General features: G+C 44.1%; 1 protein-coding gene across 2 annotated transcripts in view; it reads right to left on the bottom strand.

Moving 5' to 3' along the window:
• The window catches only part of cacna2d2a (calcium channel, voltage-dependent, alpha 2/delta subunit 2a), a 291,322-nt gene that overhangs the window by 110,000 nt on the left and 163,113 nt on the right, over nucleotides 1–18,209 (bottom strand). For both annotated transcript variants that reach the window (XM_080424714.1, XM_080424715.1), the window contains exons 5-6: nucleotides 12,378–12,425; nucleotides 3,031–3,169 (exon numbers count right to left, since the gene is read on the bottom strand). In XM_080424714.1, the coding sequence (XP_080280840.1) occupies nucleotides 3,031–3,169; nucleotides 12,378–12,425 (187 nt within the window). The remainder of the gene's footprint in view (nucleotides 1–3,030; nucleotides 3,170–12,377; nucleotides 12,426–18,209) is intronic.

Raw genomic sequence — 18,209 nt, 5'->3', positions numbered from 1 at the left:
ATATGGAGGTTTTTGCCCGACGAGGAATGATATCCTTGTTAATTTGCCTCAATTGCGACCTATTTAAACAGCACTGAACAGTGTCTCATGTATTTTTGTCAATGATAAGCGTTCAAGAAGGCTCTGTGCACTTATCATCTTCAGTAAGTTGACACTGTGACAAGACCCGCAAACTGTTTTCAAGTGGGGCAAACAAGACGAGCCGAGTGACAAGAGCTGAGAGCAGCACTGAGTGTGTGTGTGTGTGTGTGTGTGTGTGTGTGTGTGTGTGTGTGTGTGTGTGTGTGTGTGGTGTGTGTGTGTGTGCGACGCAGAGTTTTCCCAATTTAAAGGGATACTTCACTTTCGGCGGGGGGAAACATTTAAAAAATATATTAAAAATAAATGAAAAAAGTAATGGAAAATTCATGGCCCCCTCACGCATTAGAGTGTCCTACTAATGTGTGAGGGGGCCTTTATTTTGCCATAACTTCTTTCATTTTTTTTATATATATATTTTTAATGTTTATTTTATGTGAAAGTGAAGTATCCCTTTAAGTTTCAATGTCCTCACAAGTATAGCCATACAAACGCGTGTGTGTGTGTGTGTGTGTGTGTGTGTGTGTGTGTGTGTGTGTGTTGCTGTCAGGGCGAGACTAGGAGAAAGTGTGGCTGCATGGTGTCGCGCCGCAAAAACAATTAACACACATCGATGCATTATTAACATCAGTTGTGTTATTTTTTTATTATTTACGCGTTAACCATTTCGAATTAACCTCATGCGTTGACAACCCTAACAGTCACAAGACATCTTCAAGATTTGAGTTTGGCCAACAACTCTGTGTACGCTGATCAACAGCCTCTAGAAAAAAGCAAGGCACACATATTCATAATGGAGTTGGCACAAAACCCGGCAGTTTGGCAATCTTCAGCACAGCAGAACACGCAATGGGAGCTGATTGAACAACATCAATAGTGAAAGTATTCTACAGAGCAGAGCTAAAAAAGAACACACACACACACAACATCTTCCCACTGTACCACTCTAGTTTCTCCACCAGCTCAATCAGGAAGCCTTTTATTCTCTAAGTCATTCTTCAGAAAGGGGGGAAGCAGAACAGGCGACAGAATGGCTTGCATTTACAATGGGGCAGGACTTGATTGCTTTATTGTGAGGTGGCTGTGGCCTCTGACATTTCCTTCTGGACCAAGGGTGTCAGAAGCGGGATTTATACTTAGTTACGTGTCGGTGTCGAGCGCCGAAAATAGCCGACCGACAAGCTCACAACGCGTCGCAGTGTGACGCGTTGTGAGCTTGTCGATCTGCTCTTTCGGCGCGCGATACGACGCACAACAAAGTATAAACGAGGCATTACTCTGACAAGATTGGTCCGGAGACCACAGCTGGCGGCACGCTGCCTGTGAAATAAAGACAGGTGCACGGCTAGACAATAACAGAGAGAGACAAAAGCACACATTGTGGGAAAATGTCTCGTCCGTCTGACGGAGAGAATTTCAGAGGAAGGTACGGCCGTTTCTCTGTTGTCCTTTTTTTGCAGCGATGGGACTTGGATGAGATGCCTGCAGGTCAGCAGCATTGTGTCAGGCAGGAAGGACAACAAACCGCAACTTCTGTCATCTACAATCACGCTCCTGTACAATGGTGCTGGCTGATACTCCCAGCTGGATGAAAAGGTCAAGTCAAATCGAAAATAGCAGATCTGCAAGCGCACAATGCGTCATACGTGTTGTGAGCTTGTAGATCTGCAATTTTTTAATTGCCAAAGTAGTAAAATAGGGTTGAAGTGGTTAAACTTCACGCCGGGCGAGACCTCCTCAGAGATGAGAAAAGGCTGGGAACGAGGCTAGTTAAACTTTGATGCTAAATTTTTCTTTCTTTGGTGCTATATTAAGTAATTTAGCTGAGGACCCCGTCACGGGCGCCTGGGGGTCCCCAGAACCCACTTTCAGAACCCCTGCAATAGTCCATCTCAAATTGACCTTAGTGTTCTGTATGAAAGGGAGAAGGATGCTTATATAATATGACCATTAAGCCTAATTTAATAACATTTGCACAATATTTGTCTAATTATCACTGCTTATTACAAGACGGACATCGCGTCACAGGGGAATACATTGACGTGGGTGGTGTCTCTCTGCGGAGAAACAGGTTTTATTTTGCCAGTGACTGGGAAAAATGTGGAGGAAGAGGCATTCATTGCACAAATAAATGTCATCTGTTATTTTCACAGAGCGTCCAAACCGTACCATGAAGTATGAATGAGCCATTTAGGATACTCCTGAGGTTCAACATCAACGCTACAAGTTTCTTTATTTTCCTGTTTCCTGAATGCAAAGTCATTCATTCTTCCCTGAGACAGTGGAAAATGCACAAAATTCAACATGGCCAATATCAAAACATACAAAATCAAGTGGAAGGGTTTAAAATATTTTGTGTAGTTGCACCTCTCCGTGTGTACCTTTGAGATAATTCAGTGAGCAGATTAAAATATATCTAATCATGTGGATCTTGGGATCCAAATGGGAACACGAACAGTCTAGGTCCAATGTGGATCTCGGACTTCATGCGGCCAGCCTGACATCAGTCATCTATGACATATCTACAGTATGATGTATCTCTGTATGATTGTGATCACAGCCCAACTGACTTCCATTATAAAATTATTATAGCTAAATATTTAAAATGTTAAGTATAAAAGTATAAAACAGCATTTGTAAGAAAAACTAGCAGAATGCATAGAAACTTTTTGCAAGATTACCTCCGGAAACACAGACACAGATACCCCACCCAAACACACACACACACACACACACACACACACACACACACACACACACACACACACACACACACACACACACACACACACACACACACACACACACACACACACACACACACACACACTCAGACCCTCTCATAGACACCTAGCCTCTAAAAAATAATGCTGTAAAAAAAAACACAGGGGGTGTTGGCATGAGCCAACGCCAACGTCCAAGACCATAAGCGGCACGCAGTACAGTACTCACAGCCTTTGTAGATGTCTGTGGGGATCTGGACAGCACTGGAGTTGTAGTTGACCTTGTTCTTGAAGCTGGAGTCGTACACAAACTCCAGATCTAGCGAGAATGGATTCTCCATCAGGTTCTCCTCCTCTCCGTCTTCTGACTGCAGGGCACACAAACACACGCACACACATATACACACACGTATGAGCACACTTCATACGAAAAAGTTGACAGACAAACAAGGGGAAAGACGCAGACCCAAGTCTCACCGCATTATCCGGGCCGATCAGGCTTTTGCAATCCGGGCACCCATGCTTTTTGAAATGCCCTGCCTGAGGATCTGAAGCTAGCAAAATCAGTCTTCTTTTAAAATCACTTCTGAAAACATGCTTTTATGTTAAGGGCTTTTTCATGGTTTTGCCTGTGTGTCAGCTGCATTGTGTCATTAGCTTTTAATTGTGTTTATTCTCTGTTATCCTCATTTTAATTATTTTACCCATTGATTTTATGTGCTTGTTCAATTCCCATGGTTATTATCCTGCTCTTTTACCTTATTCTGTAAAGCACTTTGTAACATGGTTTGGAAAAGCGCTTTACAAATTCATTATCATTATCATTAAAACGGTGGTTCTCAAATCGTTCAATTTCAAGGACCCCCCATAACTCTGAGAGCGTACAAATGGAGTCAAATGGTTCCATTTATGCTGTCAGAGTTACAGAGCTGTAAGAGTCAGTTTAGAACCTGCTCAATGAATGCTGAATCCCTAGGACCCCACTTTGAGAACCCCAGCACTAAAAATCTGCACTGTGAATTTAGCCATGAATTGAAATTCTAATGAAATGTTTGGATAGGGTTCAGAGCAGAAAACATCAATTACTCTGCCTCTTTTGTCTGCCTTCAGATATGGATTGCTCTCCCCACCCTGTCATCTCCAAACAACAGCGGGTATCACAGCAGATGCCAGGCAGAGGGATTCAATTAGTAGCCTAAGATGATGGCTATCACTCACACACACGTAAGGTGCCATGCAAATTATCTCCCTGCCGATAACTAGCAAACCAGCTTCATCACTGCTGTGTTCTTCTACCACCCACTCAAATAGTGACCCCCTCCACCACGCATAGAGGGGTATTTCGGCATAAAATATATGTAATTTTCACTGGCATTTGGGCACGTTTTTCTATTGTGTGTCGTCGCTGTCGGGCGGAAATCTTGTCCAAAAGGGTTACTTTTCAAGAAATGGGGAGAAAAATATAACCTGTGTTCCAGTGGATCCAATGTAGCTATCATTTAGTCACAAGCTCTTGTTAATGATTTTCTTTCAATATAAAAACCACAGACAAACTTAACCACTTTCACTTTGGGCTACGCGGCCCTCACGCCTACGTCGCACAGCCGATCCGACTGATATGCCCATACATACTGTATACGGGCTCTGTGTATCTGTCAGTCCTTGTCCCTTTTATGCCCATACTGTATATGGAGATCCCTGATATCCATATATGGGCATCATGGGCATCGACAGTGTCGATAGAAAAGTCCCCTCTCTGGCACAGATGACACTCTCTGTTTCTATGAATGTTTAGGATGCCCACTAAGACCCTGTCAGAGGAAATATAAACTCAAATGAAAGTAATCAGAAATGAAGCAACTATATCACACACAGATGAAAGCCCAGGAGGTCTTTTCAAGGTCATTTCTCTGCTAACTAACTGTTTCTCCACATCAGAGAAGTCCCACATCATTTGTCGTGCTTCTATCCTCCATTAGCACATAATTCATTTCGGGCTATTTATAAAATGCTGCAAATGCATTTGAAAAGTGAAAGGACAAACATTTGAGAAAACAATAGCCTTTTATTTTAAACTGTATTAAAGACATTTTTGCCTAAACAAGTTTTTTCTGCCTGAAAAAAAAATTGCAATCTTTACAAACAATAACTTTTGTTGAAATCACCATCATTGTTGAATGTGTACGCAGTTAAAAAGTGACATTTCTATGATCGCTACATCTGTAGCACTCCAATACACACATTTTGGAGCGGCGCAGGCTAATTGGATTTGACATGATAAAAACTGTTTGTTTTTTGGTTTGAGATTAAATCAAAACCCCATGTCCAGAGCAGAAATTGATTGATGGCCTGGCTTTAATTGACTATTAAATTGCAATTACAAGCTGTTGTCGGTACGAGCAGGGGAAACAGTTATGTTGATGTCCTATTGAGAAATCGTCACAATAAACAATACAAAAAGTAGTCAAAAGGACCGCTGCATGATACACCCTGCAAAGGCATCAATTAACACTAATACATCATTTAGCATCCCTGCATCCCTAACATTGGTCAAGGCCGAAGGAGATGAATTGTAAATGGTTTGTTATTCCCCCCCCCCCCCAATTTAGTCATTGCCATCCTCTCATGTTGGTATAGTCTGTCATCCATTACTGCAGTGGTTCTCAATCTTTTCATTGGATAAAAATGAGGTAAAAAAAATATTTCAAAGAACAAACATAATGTCATTTCTTCCGCATTCTGAACACATGGCCCAGCCATCGTAATCGACAGCGTTTGGTCTCCAACATGACGCTGTTGCACTTAGTCACCCTGTGTAGCTCTTTGTTTGATATCCTCTGAGGCCAAAAGATGCGGCAGATTTTCCTGAGGCATCGATTGTGGAAGGCATCGATCTTCTTCAGATCACTTGTTGTGACTCGCCAGCATTCCGATCCATACAACAGCACTGACAAGTCGGATTTTAGTTCTTAGTGTGTACTGCTTAGACTTCCAGATGGATTGGAGCCTAACAAAAACACTGTGAGCCTCCCCTAGTCTTGCTGCGATGTCCTTTTGTGTTGTGTTTTCTTTACTGACAAGACTTCGCAGGTAGGTGAACTCTTCGACATAGTCGAGAGTGTGCCCGTTCACAGTGACTGGTGCATCTGGAGTGGCATTAATGCACATCACTTGTGTTTTAGCAGTATTGATGTTCAAGCCTGTTTGTTTGGCAAACTTGTTAAGAATGTCAGTTTTCTCCTGCAGATGGGTAGGTTTTGTAGAGAGCATGAAGGTCATCGGCAAAGTCCAGGTCTTCTAATTGAGAAAAACACTGAGTCCACTGGATGCCCCCGGGGTCTGTAGGCTGTTGTCTCCCTCATAACCCAGTCGATGGCCATCAGAACGAGAATGGGGGACATGATACACCCCTGTCATACACCAGACTCTACAGTGAACCATTCGGATGGTTTTCCATTAATAAGGACACTGCATTCGAAGAGACGATAGAACAACCCCATCAGTGAGACCATTTTAGGAGGAATTCCATATGATCTTGCGATCTTCCACAGGGTGTCACGGTGCAGGCTGTCAAATGCTTTCCGGAAGTCGATGAAGTTGATGTACAGTGCGGTGTTCTATTCTCTGCACTGCTCAATTATGTTTTTCAGAGCAAAGATCTGATCTGTGCATCCCCTCTCCCTCCTGAATCCTGCCTGTTCTTCTCTCAGGGTCTGCTCAACAGCGGAATAAATTCTGGCAATTAGGATTCTGCAGTTGAGTACCTCGCAAAAATGTTGAGCCCATCTCACAGTCTGCTCTTGCTCTGTTCTGAGGATGTTGCCATCCTTGTCTATGACAGAGGCTGACTGGCTGGTGTACTTGTCACTGAGCATCTTTGTGATGTTGTAGACTGTACCCATCTCACCTCTTGCTGCACCTTGCTCAGCTTTATCTGCCATATCCTCTACAAAGGCCCTCTTGTCGCTTTTGGCACTCTTCTTCACCTGTCTGTCCTTTTCCTTGTAGGCTTCTTGGATCCGCTCTAGAAGCCTGGGTGATTTGGTGCACAGCATTTTGGCCTTAAGTTATTTCCGTTCCTCTATTTTCTTCCATGTGTCTGGGGTTAGCCATTCTTTGTTCTTCCTCCTTCTGTAGCCTAGGACTTTGGTGGCTGTCTCTACATACAGCTTTTTGATGGTCTCCCAGTCGTTGTTAGTATCTGGTGCCCAGGTGGCACAGGGGTAAAGTTCCTGGCCATCACCCGCAGAGACCAGGGGTTTGAATCCTCCACGGTGCATCAGGCTTGGCTGGGCGCTACAACGTACACAACTGGCAGTGCTCGTGGGAGGAAAACCAGTAGTGATGGGTCGCTGGCGAGCCATTTGTTCGAAGTGATTCAGCCTTTTATCCTTCCTCAAGTCGTTCAGTTTCCTAAGCCTGACGCGAGGTTCAGCCAGTCAGTGGCAAAATGCAACATTTTGAGTGCCTGAAGAGTCATCATTAGGGATGGGTATTGGCAACAATCTCACGATACGATACGTATCACGATACTTGGGTCACGATACGATTATATTGCGATACGCATCACGATACTTGGGTCGTATCACGATGTAGCGATATATTGCGATATATTGCGATATATTGCGATATATTGCGATATATTGTGATATATTGCGATATATTGCGATATATACATATATCACAACTACATATTGTTTATATATACACTACATATTGAGTAGCTGCAGATCTGTGATAGGTTCTTTGAATGTTTTTCATAAAGCCTGTATCTAAAAAAGCAAAAAAAAAAAAAAAAAAAAAAAAAAACTTTTTTTTATTATTTTTTTTTAATCGCGATATTGATACTGGAGTATCGATACAGTATCGCGAAATAAAATATCGCGATATATCGTGATATCGATAATATTGCCCATCCCTAGTCATCATCTTTCGTCATTGGATTGAACAACAAGAGGGGGGCGGAACCGGAAGTACTGAAGGGTGAACAAATTATTTCAATTAATCTTTTTCGGGAACAGGAACGAAATGACTCTAGTCACTGAAATGAACGATAATTGCCATCACTAGAAACCAGGCAAGGAGGATGATCTCCGTCGCCACTCTAGCGCCTCCTACAGAATGTTCAGGGTGTATGTTCTGCAGGGAAAGGAACTATGGAGAACAACGTGTTCCTCTGCGTGTGTTAAGCCTTCTCGTGAAACTCCTCACTGTCAGGTGAATAGAAGTGGCAAGCAACATCATGAGTATCCGAGTAGAAGTGGTTGTCAATATCGTCCCTAAGACCCACCTGTAGAGTTCAACAGTGACAGGACTATACACACGTGTTGACTTCTGTCATCAAGATATGCAGTTTTGGAGTCAGGCTAAAGCACGTGCAATACATACACCTTCCTATGTCCAAACGTTTCTTCGGGACTACAACTCTCAGAACTTTTCTTTGGAACCCGTGCACCTCCAGATGTCCCAGCTCTCCGGACAATAGTTTGGAAAGCCTTTCCCAACAGGAAGATTTTCCGACATCGGAAGGAGTACGTATTGGCCTTAATTTGTCATACTTAAAAATCAAAATCAGTATAACAAGCCAGTTCTGGGCTGAAAAACAACACTCAAGTCAACAACTTGAACTTAATAGGCCAGCTAATCATTGTTGCTCTATATTTCTTCTATCTGAAGAACATTTGTAATGCCATATGCACCCTTCGCCTGACTCACTGTACTTTCACTCTCTAAATCATTAACATAATAATTATGGAAGTGATTCATGACTACTTCACAATTTAACTTCAATGACTCAATTTTTAAAAGGTCTCCCGCTCCCTCGGGCCCCAAGGTGCCTCCACCTCTTCTGTCATATAAAAACACTGCAGCAGCTCAAAAATCCATCCAATTGCATGTTGGGTGGAAACCTCATATGTGGGGGGGGGGGGGGGGAGTGCAGTGGAAAACTTACGCCTCACCATCGGGGGGCTGCCAACGCATTTAACAGTTTCACTGCTTCTTCAGCAGCCATTGTTTCTAAAGTCGACATTAAGCCGGCGTTGATTTCAGGATACAAATAAAAAAATAGCAAAAGTATCTATACGCTCAAAACGTGTACCCATGCAGCTCGTTTTGAGCTTGTAGTTGGCTATTTTTGTGTGACACGGTTGAATAGGGATATAAAATACGGAGATAAGAGGTTTCTGCCCGACAGCAATGCAATGCAAAACTTTGCAAGTAAATGCATCAAGCCTTGGCTCATCAAGTCGTTTAAGTCAATACATTATATTCCAATTGCAATACCATTAAAAGGAAAGGAATGTAATGAGATGCACTGTCTGCTAGCAGTGCTGTCAATTAAAGTAATGCTGCCGCTGAACGCCGGTGCATTAATGTAGCAGGAATCCAATGCTTACTTCATAAAATCACAAGGAGCCGGCTTCATAGCATTGATTAATTTATTATCAGGGGCGATGGCTTTAGCCCTGGATTAATGCTAGTTTAGCAGAGATCTACTGACATGGCTCCTTGAGACACTGCGGGGAATTGAGTTTGAGCAGATATACAATAATCAGCACTGCTGATCTCATTGGACTTAATTGGACTTGAGACATCTTTGGTACCAGATCGGTGGTTTTCAATGTGAGGGCTGCGGCCCACGCTGGAGCCGCCAGAAGGGGAACTATATTGGGATGAGGAAAAGTTTTTATTTTTTTTATCATAAACAAATATTTGAGAGAAATGTTTTAATTTCAATTCAAAATTAAATTCATAAGATTATTGTGCCAGTTTAACTGCTTTCAACCGGTGTCCCTATTTTGCGCACGTCATTGATTTGATGAATTATAAACAAAAGAAAAAGTCAAAACGAGCAAAAATAGTTACAAGGCAGCTAGCTACAGTACAAGGTTGAGCTGTGAGTTATTCTGATTGGCTTAGGGATGTGTCAGTAGCAGAGATTGGCTAGTTTTTCCTTCATGTCAGACACATGAAGCTGTTTGTTTGTGTCTTAGCCAGTCATTCTAGTCAGGGACGCATTTTTTTCCAAAAGAGCCCAATCATAATTAACCAAGGCAGCTTCTAATTAGGATCTAAATAAATCCACGCAGGAAAGACTGATCGGTTCATTTTCTTCAGCCATCCACCACCTGTTTTGCTCGATTCATTAACCAATTTGTTAATTTTATCTCCCCATTCTCAAGGTTTAATTAAAGGTTGAAGAGGCCAGGGATGACATTTTGAAGACTCTTTCATTCCCCACCTTCACCCAAGCAGGGCCCACTCCACATCACTTATGAGCTTATGGCCCTCCGAGAAACAGAGCAGAGAAACGAGTGAGCGAGAGAGAGAGAGAGAGAGAGAGAGAGAGAGAGAGAGAGAGAGAGAGATAGAGCTACTTTCTTAACCACTTCAGCCCACACAAGAAGAAGATAGACCTTTATTAATGCCGTGGGAAATTCAGTTTCAGCTTCACCCATCTGATGGCTGCTCAGAGACACTCCTCTTGGTTTCTGATTACCAAATGGTCTACCCACTAAGCTATGGCCACTATTTTTTAAATGTATACATACGAGACCCGTCGACAGAGAGAGTTAGGACACTTTTTGATCTCATCATCATGTGGTTCATCAACAGTCATCTGTTTGCATGGTGTAATATCAAGGTTCATAGACAATATTCATTGGCAGCAGGTCTGAATAATTACCTTTGTAGCTTATTTTATCCCTTTTACCAAATTATGTACAGCACCAATATTTAGGGCTAGCCTAACGTACAGAGTAACTCAACTGGACTTATTATGCAAGTGGGTAACTCAAACAATGTTCAAGAGATATATTGACAATGTTAAGAAAAACATACAATAGTTCAGAAAAAGTTCATTATCGGAAACAGAATAGAGAAGGTTAGTTAAAGTAGGACAGTAAAGCCTAATTTATGCTCCGTCGCACTATGGTGTCGCGCACCGAAGATAGCTGACCTACGTGTTGTGAGCTTGTAGGCCGGCTACTTTCAACGTGCGACAACGTCGTACACCGAAGTATGAATCGGGCTTAAGGAACCATGCACTCACCTTTCTTTTTGACCCGTTTATCTTACCATCTCCTCATTAGGATATCAGCAGGACTAATGGGTCATTCATACTTCATGGTATGACTGTGTCACTCGACATAAAATACCAGATTTCCAAGTGGAAAAAAGTGACACTCGATAATCAGCTACTTTTGGCAAAGCGACACGGCCATTGCGATGAAGTATAAAGTAGGCCTTCAGATCATCAGAGTCAAGAGGTCTGAAAAGCGTGTCTATATTAGGGTGCTCATCGAAGCGCCGCTCGTGCGTCAGAGAACCTCACAGTGCTGTGGGGTGGGGTGGCGGGGGGGGGGGGGTTGACCTTAGCGTGACCTCTATGGTTGTCTTTGGGTGGGTTGTGGGGCTGTCTGTGCGTGGGTCAGAGGGTGTGTCGGGGGCCCCGGCCCTCGCCGTGCCATGTTAATGATGACCGATGCTCTCCAATTAGACGTGCTGACAGGCCCTAAAGCGCCGTGTCATTAATCACAGGAGTGGCGTGCAACAAAGAGAAAATCACACCGTGATTTATTGCTCCTCTGCTTCTCTCTCTCCCTATATCTCTCTCTGTGTGTGTCTCTCTCGCGCGCGCGCACACGCACACACACACACACACACACACACACACACACACACACACACACACACACACACACACTCTAACCTTTTGTGCTTTGGTGATCTGGGGAATTCTCGCAGTCCCTCTGTGATAGCTAATCAATCAGTGGGGCTAGGGGACTCGCGAGCTTGTGACCTATCGCTGAGGAAAGAACTGCAGGCGTTACGGCCAGACCAGTGACACACCGGTTAGACAACCATTACCCAAAACACCAATTTACCTGCGGGGGCCTTTTGCTGGGGAGAGAGGTTGGAAACCTCCAGTCCTAGCGTCGAATCGATGACGTCCTTTTCAAAGTCGTTGCATATCTTTTGCATGTAAATATGAATGACACCCGTTGGCACGAATGGCATCTTGGCTGGCATAAGAGGGTTTACTCAGCCCTCACTGAGGTCCACAATGATCACTGTTATTTGAGGTCGGGGGACACTGGGAGGGATGCGTCGGGTTGGGTTTGGGGGGGGGGGCTCTGGGGTGCTGTCGCATGCACAACACCGGCCCCTTACAGGCGATTTATACGTCGTTGTACGATGAAGTCGCCACACCGGCTGCGTCGTACGGCGGAGTATAAATAAACAGGTTGGTACACTTGTCAGACAGACTCACTGTAAAGTGGTGTCACCTCACTAACAGACATAGACAGCCCGGGGGGGGGGGGTGCCTCAGACTGGAGGGGGGGGGCGACACATAAACACTGTGGAGGGCGAGGAGGGGGGGAGTGGAGGGGTGCTGGAGGGTGGATGAGGGGGTGCAGGGAAACAGGGTGACAGGGCAAGAGAAAGGATTACTGGGTTAGACTAGAGGTACAGGTATACAGGGAAAGCGTTGGAGAAGGGGGGTGCGGACGGGTTGGAGAGTGGTGGGGGGGGGGGGGGGCAGACTGGGCACAGGCCATAAACCGTACTCACAGAATAGTCCGAATCCTTTTTTGAATCGTAGTATGAAATGTCACTCTCCTGCGCAGAAAAGAAAAAGTGGAAAAAAGAAACAGGTGAGGACAGAAAGATATAGCAGAGAAGTCTATATCCCCCGTACAGATATAGCAGAGAAGTCTATATCCCCCATAAAGATATAGCAGTGAGTCTATATCCCCTGTAAAGATATAGCAGAGAAGTCTATATCCCCTGTAAAGATATAGCAGAGTCTATATCCCCTGTAAAGATATAGCAGAGAAGTCTATATCCCCTGTAAAGATATAGCAGAGAAGTCTATATCCCCTGTAAAGATATAGCATAGAGTCTATATCCCCCATAAAGATATAGCATAGAGTCTATATCCCCTGTAAAGATATAGCATAGAGTCTATATCCCCTGTAAAGATATAGCAGAGAGCCTATATCCCCTGTAAAGAAGAAGCGACTCCTCTCTCTCCGTTTGGCGATGGTGATTGGTGGGAAGAAGAAGCTAGAGAGAGAGTCATCATGGTTATATTCACTCACACCGTTTCAGCATGAGAATATAATCAGCATCACAGAACACACAGTGGCAGTAGTGTGATGTGCAAAGAGTATAGAATGGAAGTAGGTCATGAAGGTAGGTGAGCAGATCTCTGTTGTTGAGAGATTTAAAAAAAGAAAATGCCATGTCATTATTCAAGATAATGATTTCTTTGGCTAAGATAATGTGCAATGTGCAGTGGTGGAGCAAGTACTCAAGTCAAAGTATAGATACCTCCTGGACTGGTCAAATGTGATTTTCCCAGAAAGGAAAAAAATCAATGATAGTTAAAATAGCAGATCTACAACCACCTTGAAGATCTGCCATTTTCACTATTTGAAATAGGGCTTAATTCAAAATGTACAGTATTTGTCTTTAAAATGTAGTGGAGTGAGCCACTACAAAATACAAATACAAGTAAAGTACATATGCTCAAAAAAAGTACAGTACTCAAGTAAATGTACCGTCCACCACTGGCAATGTGTCACGTGTTCAAGTCGCGTGTTCTGAACACGGTGGTCACATTGTGGTGTGTCTGCGTGGTGGGGTGAGGTGGGGTGGGGGGTCGAGGAATGTGTGTGTGTGTGTGTGTGTGTGTGTGTGTGTGTGTGTGTGTGTGTGGGGGGCACGGTGGCGATAACGTGTTCAGATGTAGCATGGAGGAAAAAAAGTAATGAGAAGAGAATAAAGTGGAAAGCGCTGCTCTCCCTGGGAGTCCTAACAGCCTCAGCTGGCAGTGATGAGTCATAGTAAACAGCATAGTAAACAGGGGGGGAAGGCAAAGGGAGAGGCAATGAAACCACAACAAGATGAGCGCCGTGATGCTGCACTGCCTCATTGGCCCCAGTAACCAAACGCATTGGTCCACAGCCGAGCACAGACCCCCATCCTACTACCTGCATATGCTAATGTCTCTAAAAGAACATGTACACTCCTGCATATGACACCAATGTCTGTCTCTAAAATAACATGTACACAGCTGCATATGACGCTATAATGTCTCTTAAAGAACATGTACACACCTGCATATGATGCTAATGTCTCTAAAACAACATGTAAACGTCTGCATATGATGCTAATGTCTCTAAAACAACATGTACACGCCTGCATATGATGCTAATTAATGTCTCTAAAACAACATGTACAAACCTGCATACAAGGTTTGAAGTCGATCGGTGGGACGGTTCTCGTGAACTACAGACGGACATGCATACATACGTACGTAGATTGTGTGCAGTTATTGTAAGATTAAAGCTATATTATCATTAACATCTATATTATCATTAACAAGTGTTTTGCCAGTTATTCAGGGCCCACTTTCCAATAGCCTCACGGGGCGGCCCACCAGTGGGCCCCCCGCCCACAGGTTGGGAATCGCCTGCCTTAACCTCCCCCGTCCTCCCGTTCTCCTCTGGGCTGGCGTCTTTATCTCCGGTGGAGGGGAGCGTGAGGGCAGGCCGGGGCCGGTGGCTGCATGCGGGCGGCCAGCAGCGGCCGTGGGGCCCGGCTCATTATCATGAGGAGGAGGCTGGCTAAAAGGACACACTCTCAAGGGCAACCCGAGTGTCTGAAATCTCCCTCTCTCTGCGTAGGAGCTGTGGTGGACATCGTCGCCGCTGTCCGGCGGAAACCTTGTATGTCCCGAACTGTTACTTTTTCAGGTAATGGGGAAATGGGGGAAAAAATCACCTGTGTTCTAACTGATCCGATGTAGTTATGTAGAGCAGTGGTTCCCAAACGGTTGGTCGGGCCCAGATGATTAGCTTAATGTGCAATATTTGTTTTCTCACTCAACAGTAAACAACATACAGTAGTGTATACAGGGTATCTGCACATTTCTAAAGTGACAATTTAATGACTTTTAAGGCCTTTTCGATACCAAATTGGCCAAATTGTCAAATATTACGTAAGAAATAGGCGATCTACAAGCTCACCACAAGCTCACAACGCCTCGCAGTGCGAGGCGTTGCAAGCTTGTAGTTCGGCAATTTTTACAATATTTATCTGTGGAATAGAGTCAAACTAAATGTAATACCTACACTACAATTGTGATTGTGGGGTCCCCAGTTCAAATATGACTATTTTGGGGGGTCGCAGCCTGAAAAGTTTGGGAACCCTTGATGTGGAGGGCGGCAGTAGCTCAGCATATAAATGAGCCATGCGGTCTTATAAGAATGAAAACAAACGCCTCGCTGTTGGCCATGGATCACATGACGGTCGTCTGTTACGACGGTCATGGATGAACTTCACCCTGGTGTTGTACATCTACATAAACGTTCATATTTCTAATATAAAGTGCTGACCCCATGGCCACGGATGTTACAATTATGTATGGGCCCGCATAAGTACACCTATCTTCTTCCTATTGTTCAATAAAAATCATTTTAATCGGATTGGTGGCTATTGTCTTCGAATTGTCTCCATTGGCTTCATTTACGCGACCCTATCGGTTGGGAGGAGTATTGCACTCTGATACATTATAACTCTATGAGAAAATGGCCGCCGATCGGATTAAAATGCTTTTTATTGAACAATACGGAAGATACAGGTACTTATACGCACTCGAAGTGAATTGTAACATCCATGGCCATGAGTTAAGCACTTTATATTTGAAATCTGAACGTTTATGTAGATGTACGGGTTGTAAATAGAGAAAGCACAAACACCCGGTTGAATTCAGCCAGAACGGTAGTGACGAGGCTCGCAACCTAGCGCAGCATCTCGACTAGCTAACTTTTGGTGACGCGACGTTGTTACACCTAATAGTCGACCAGTGGGTCAAATTCATTTGGGTGGAAGAAGTACTCGGATATTTTACTTAAGTAAAAGTAACAATACCACAATATAAAAATACTCTGTTACAAGTAAAAGGCCTGTGCTCAAAATGTTACTTGAGTTCAATCAAAGTAAAAGTACAAAAGTATTGGCATCAAAATATACTTAAAGTACTGAAATGTTTGAAAATAGCTGATCTACAAGCTCACAATGCGCCGCGATACGTTGTGAGCTTGTAGATCGCTATTTTCAAATAGACTACAGTATGTAAAATAGGGCAAATAATGTATGTTTTATAATGTAATGATTTATATCTGCAAAGTAACTAGTAACTAAAGCGTTCAAATAATGGTAGTGGAGTAAAAGTACAATATTTTCCTCTGAGATGTAGTGGAGTAGAAGTAAAAGTAAAAATAGCTGATCATGGCATGGGTTTCGAACTCGGGTCGTAAAATCACCGGACATCAGTTTTAGCCGCTACACTAATGGAACTGTTTTATTAACAGAGGAAAGAGGTAAAGTAAAGTACTTCTACACAGAAATTGATGCAAGAAAAAAAAATATATATATAAGACGTCTGTCTGTCTGTCTGTCTCTCTCTCTACGGACTTTTGAGACAGACAGACAGACAGACAGACAGACAAGACAGACAAGACAGACAGACAGACAAGACAGACAGACAGACAGAAAACAATGTGTGTCTGAACATTTCTAAAATGACAGAGATGCGTTCCTGACTGCCCGACGCTGAACACATCTCATCTGTCTGTCTGTCTGTCTGTCTGTCTGTCTGTCTGAAACAAAAAAAAAGTGACTCCAAAGCGCCACCTCGTGGTAGTATTTGGAACTAGATTTACTGCACGAGTGAGTGAGGCAAATGAGGAGTGTGATGTCAACATGAGAAACGACAAAGTCAATAGGCACCGACTGTAAAGCTGCTGCTTGAAAATCGGAAGGTTCCCGGGTTCGATCCCGAGCTCTCCCTGTGTTACTGTCCAAGTGTCCTTGAGCAAGACACGGAACCCCTAACTGCTATGGTTGCAAGGTTTCCTCTGCCGTCTGTGTGTAAATGTGTGTGTGAATGGGTGAATGTAGTGCAAGTGCTTTGGATAAAGGGGCTATATACATTTACCATTTAGTCACAATAAGCTTTTGTTGATACTTTTCATTGGTTAAAATCACACACTTAAGTACTTCCACAATTTCTTATTTCAAGAATAGCTGAAACCGCCGATCTACAGGTTCTGCTTGAGCTTGTAGGAGAGGGGTCAGAATAATGTGGTTCAGTGGACTGCTCTGGGTTAAGACGGTGGAGAGGAGGAATACAGGCTGAGGCTCGGGGCAATGTGGAGGAGAGGAGAGGAGAGGAGAGGAGAGGAGAGGAGAGGAGAGGAGAGGAGAGGAGAGGAGAGGAGAGGAGAGGAGAGGTAGCGGCAGCAGCGGTTCGTGGTGGCGATGCTGGTGTTGGGCGCAGTAGGGAGGGAGGGCACTGCCAGGGCTAAAAATAGCTTGGTCTCTGCAGAGCCGAGAGAGAGAGAGAGGGGGGCAGACGGAGAGGGAGGGAGAGAGAAAGAGAGAGAAGGGGGGAGAGAGAGAGAAGGGGAGAGAGAGAAAGAGGTAGACAGAGAGGGAGAGAGAGAGAGAGAGAGAGAGAGAGAGAGAGAGAGGGGAGGGACAGAGAGAGGCAGAGAAAGAGGCAGAGAGAGAGAGAGAGAGAGGTAGAGAGAAAGAGGGAGACGTAGAGGGAGGGAGAGATAGAGATAGTGAGAGAGGTAGAGCCAAAGCAGTGCTGTTGTGTTGTGCCAGTGATGCTGACAGCAGGATTGAGGCAGATCCCAGGTCTGTTACTACTGGTCCCGTTGCCACGACCACAGTTTAGTCTCCCCATGGTGGCACTGCCATGCACTTATCACACACTAGCAGCTTCTGTAAATAAACCCTCCATTCCTCCGTCCCTGGTGGGGGGTTTTTGTACGCGAGGGTCCAGTGAGTTCATACGTCAAACTGATTTGTTGTTGCCCGCACCCCGGCTCGTTTGGGCGATGTGGATTGCATGTTGGTAGGAACACGACCTCACAGTGTACTTACACATATTCTACGGTACACACCGCCTGCACGCTTATGAACCGTTGCTCCTAAGCACTGACCCCAACCCACCTCACCCTTACAAACACACACTACGCATATATATGTTTGTATTATTACTATTCTTGTGGGGACATCAATATTTTAGGAAGGCATTGGCAGTAGCTGAAAAAAGCAGAAAAAATTCTTGTAAATCTGCATTTTTTTCTGGTGTGCGACTTACGTATAAAATAGGGAAAACTCTAACCCCAAACTATAAACTTTACCTATAATTATGGGGACATTTGGCCCTCACAAGTATAATAATACTAGCACACACACACACACACACACACACACACACACACACACACACACACACACACACACACACACACACACACACACACACACACACACACACACACACACACACACACACGTACATAGGTACAGATGTGGATG

The sequence above is a fragment of the Gymnoscopelus braueri genome (assembly GCF_963280865.1).
Source record: "Gymnoscopelus braueri genome assembly, chromosome: 3".
NCBI classification, from domain to species: domain Eukaryota; kingdom Metazoa; phylum Chordata; class Actinopteri; order Myctophiformes; family Myctophidae; genus Gymnoscopelus; species Gymnoscopelus braueri.
This window is presented reverse-complemented; position numbering and strand designations above follow the sequence as displayed.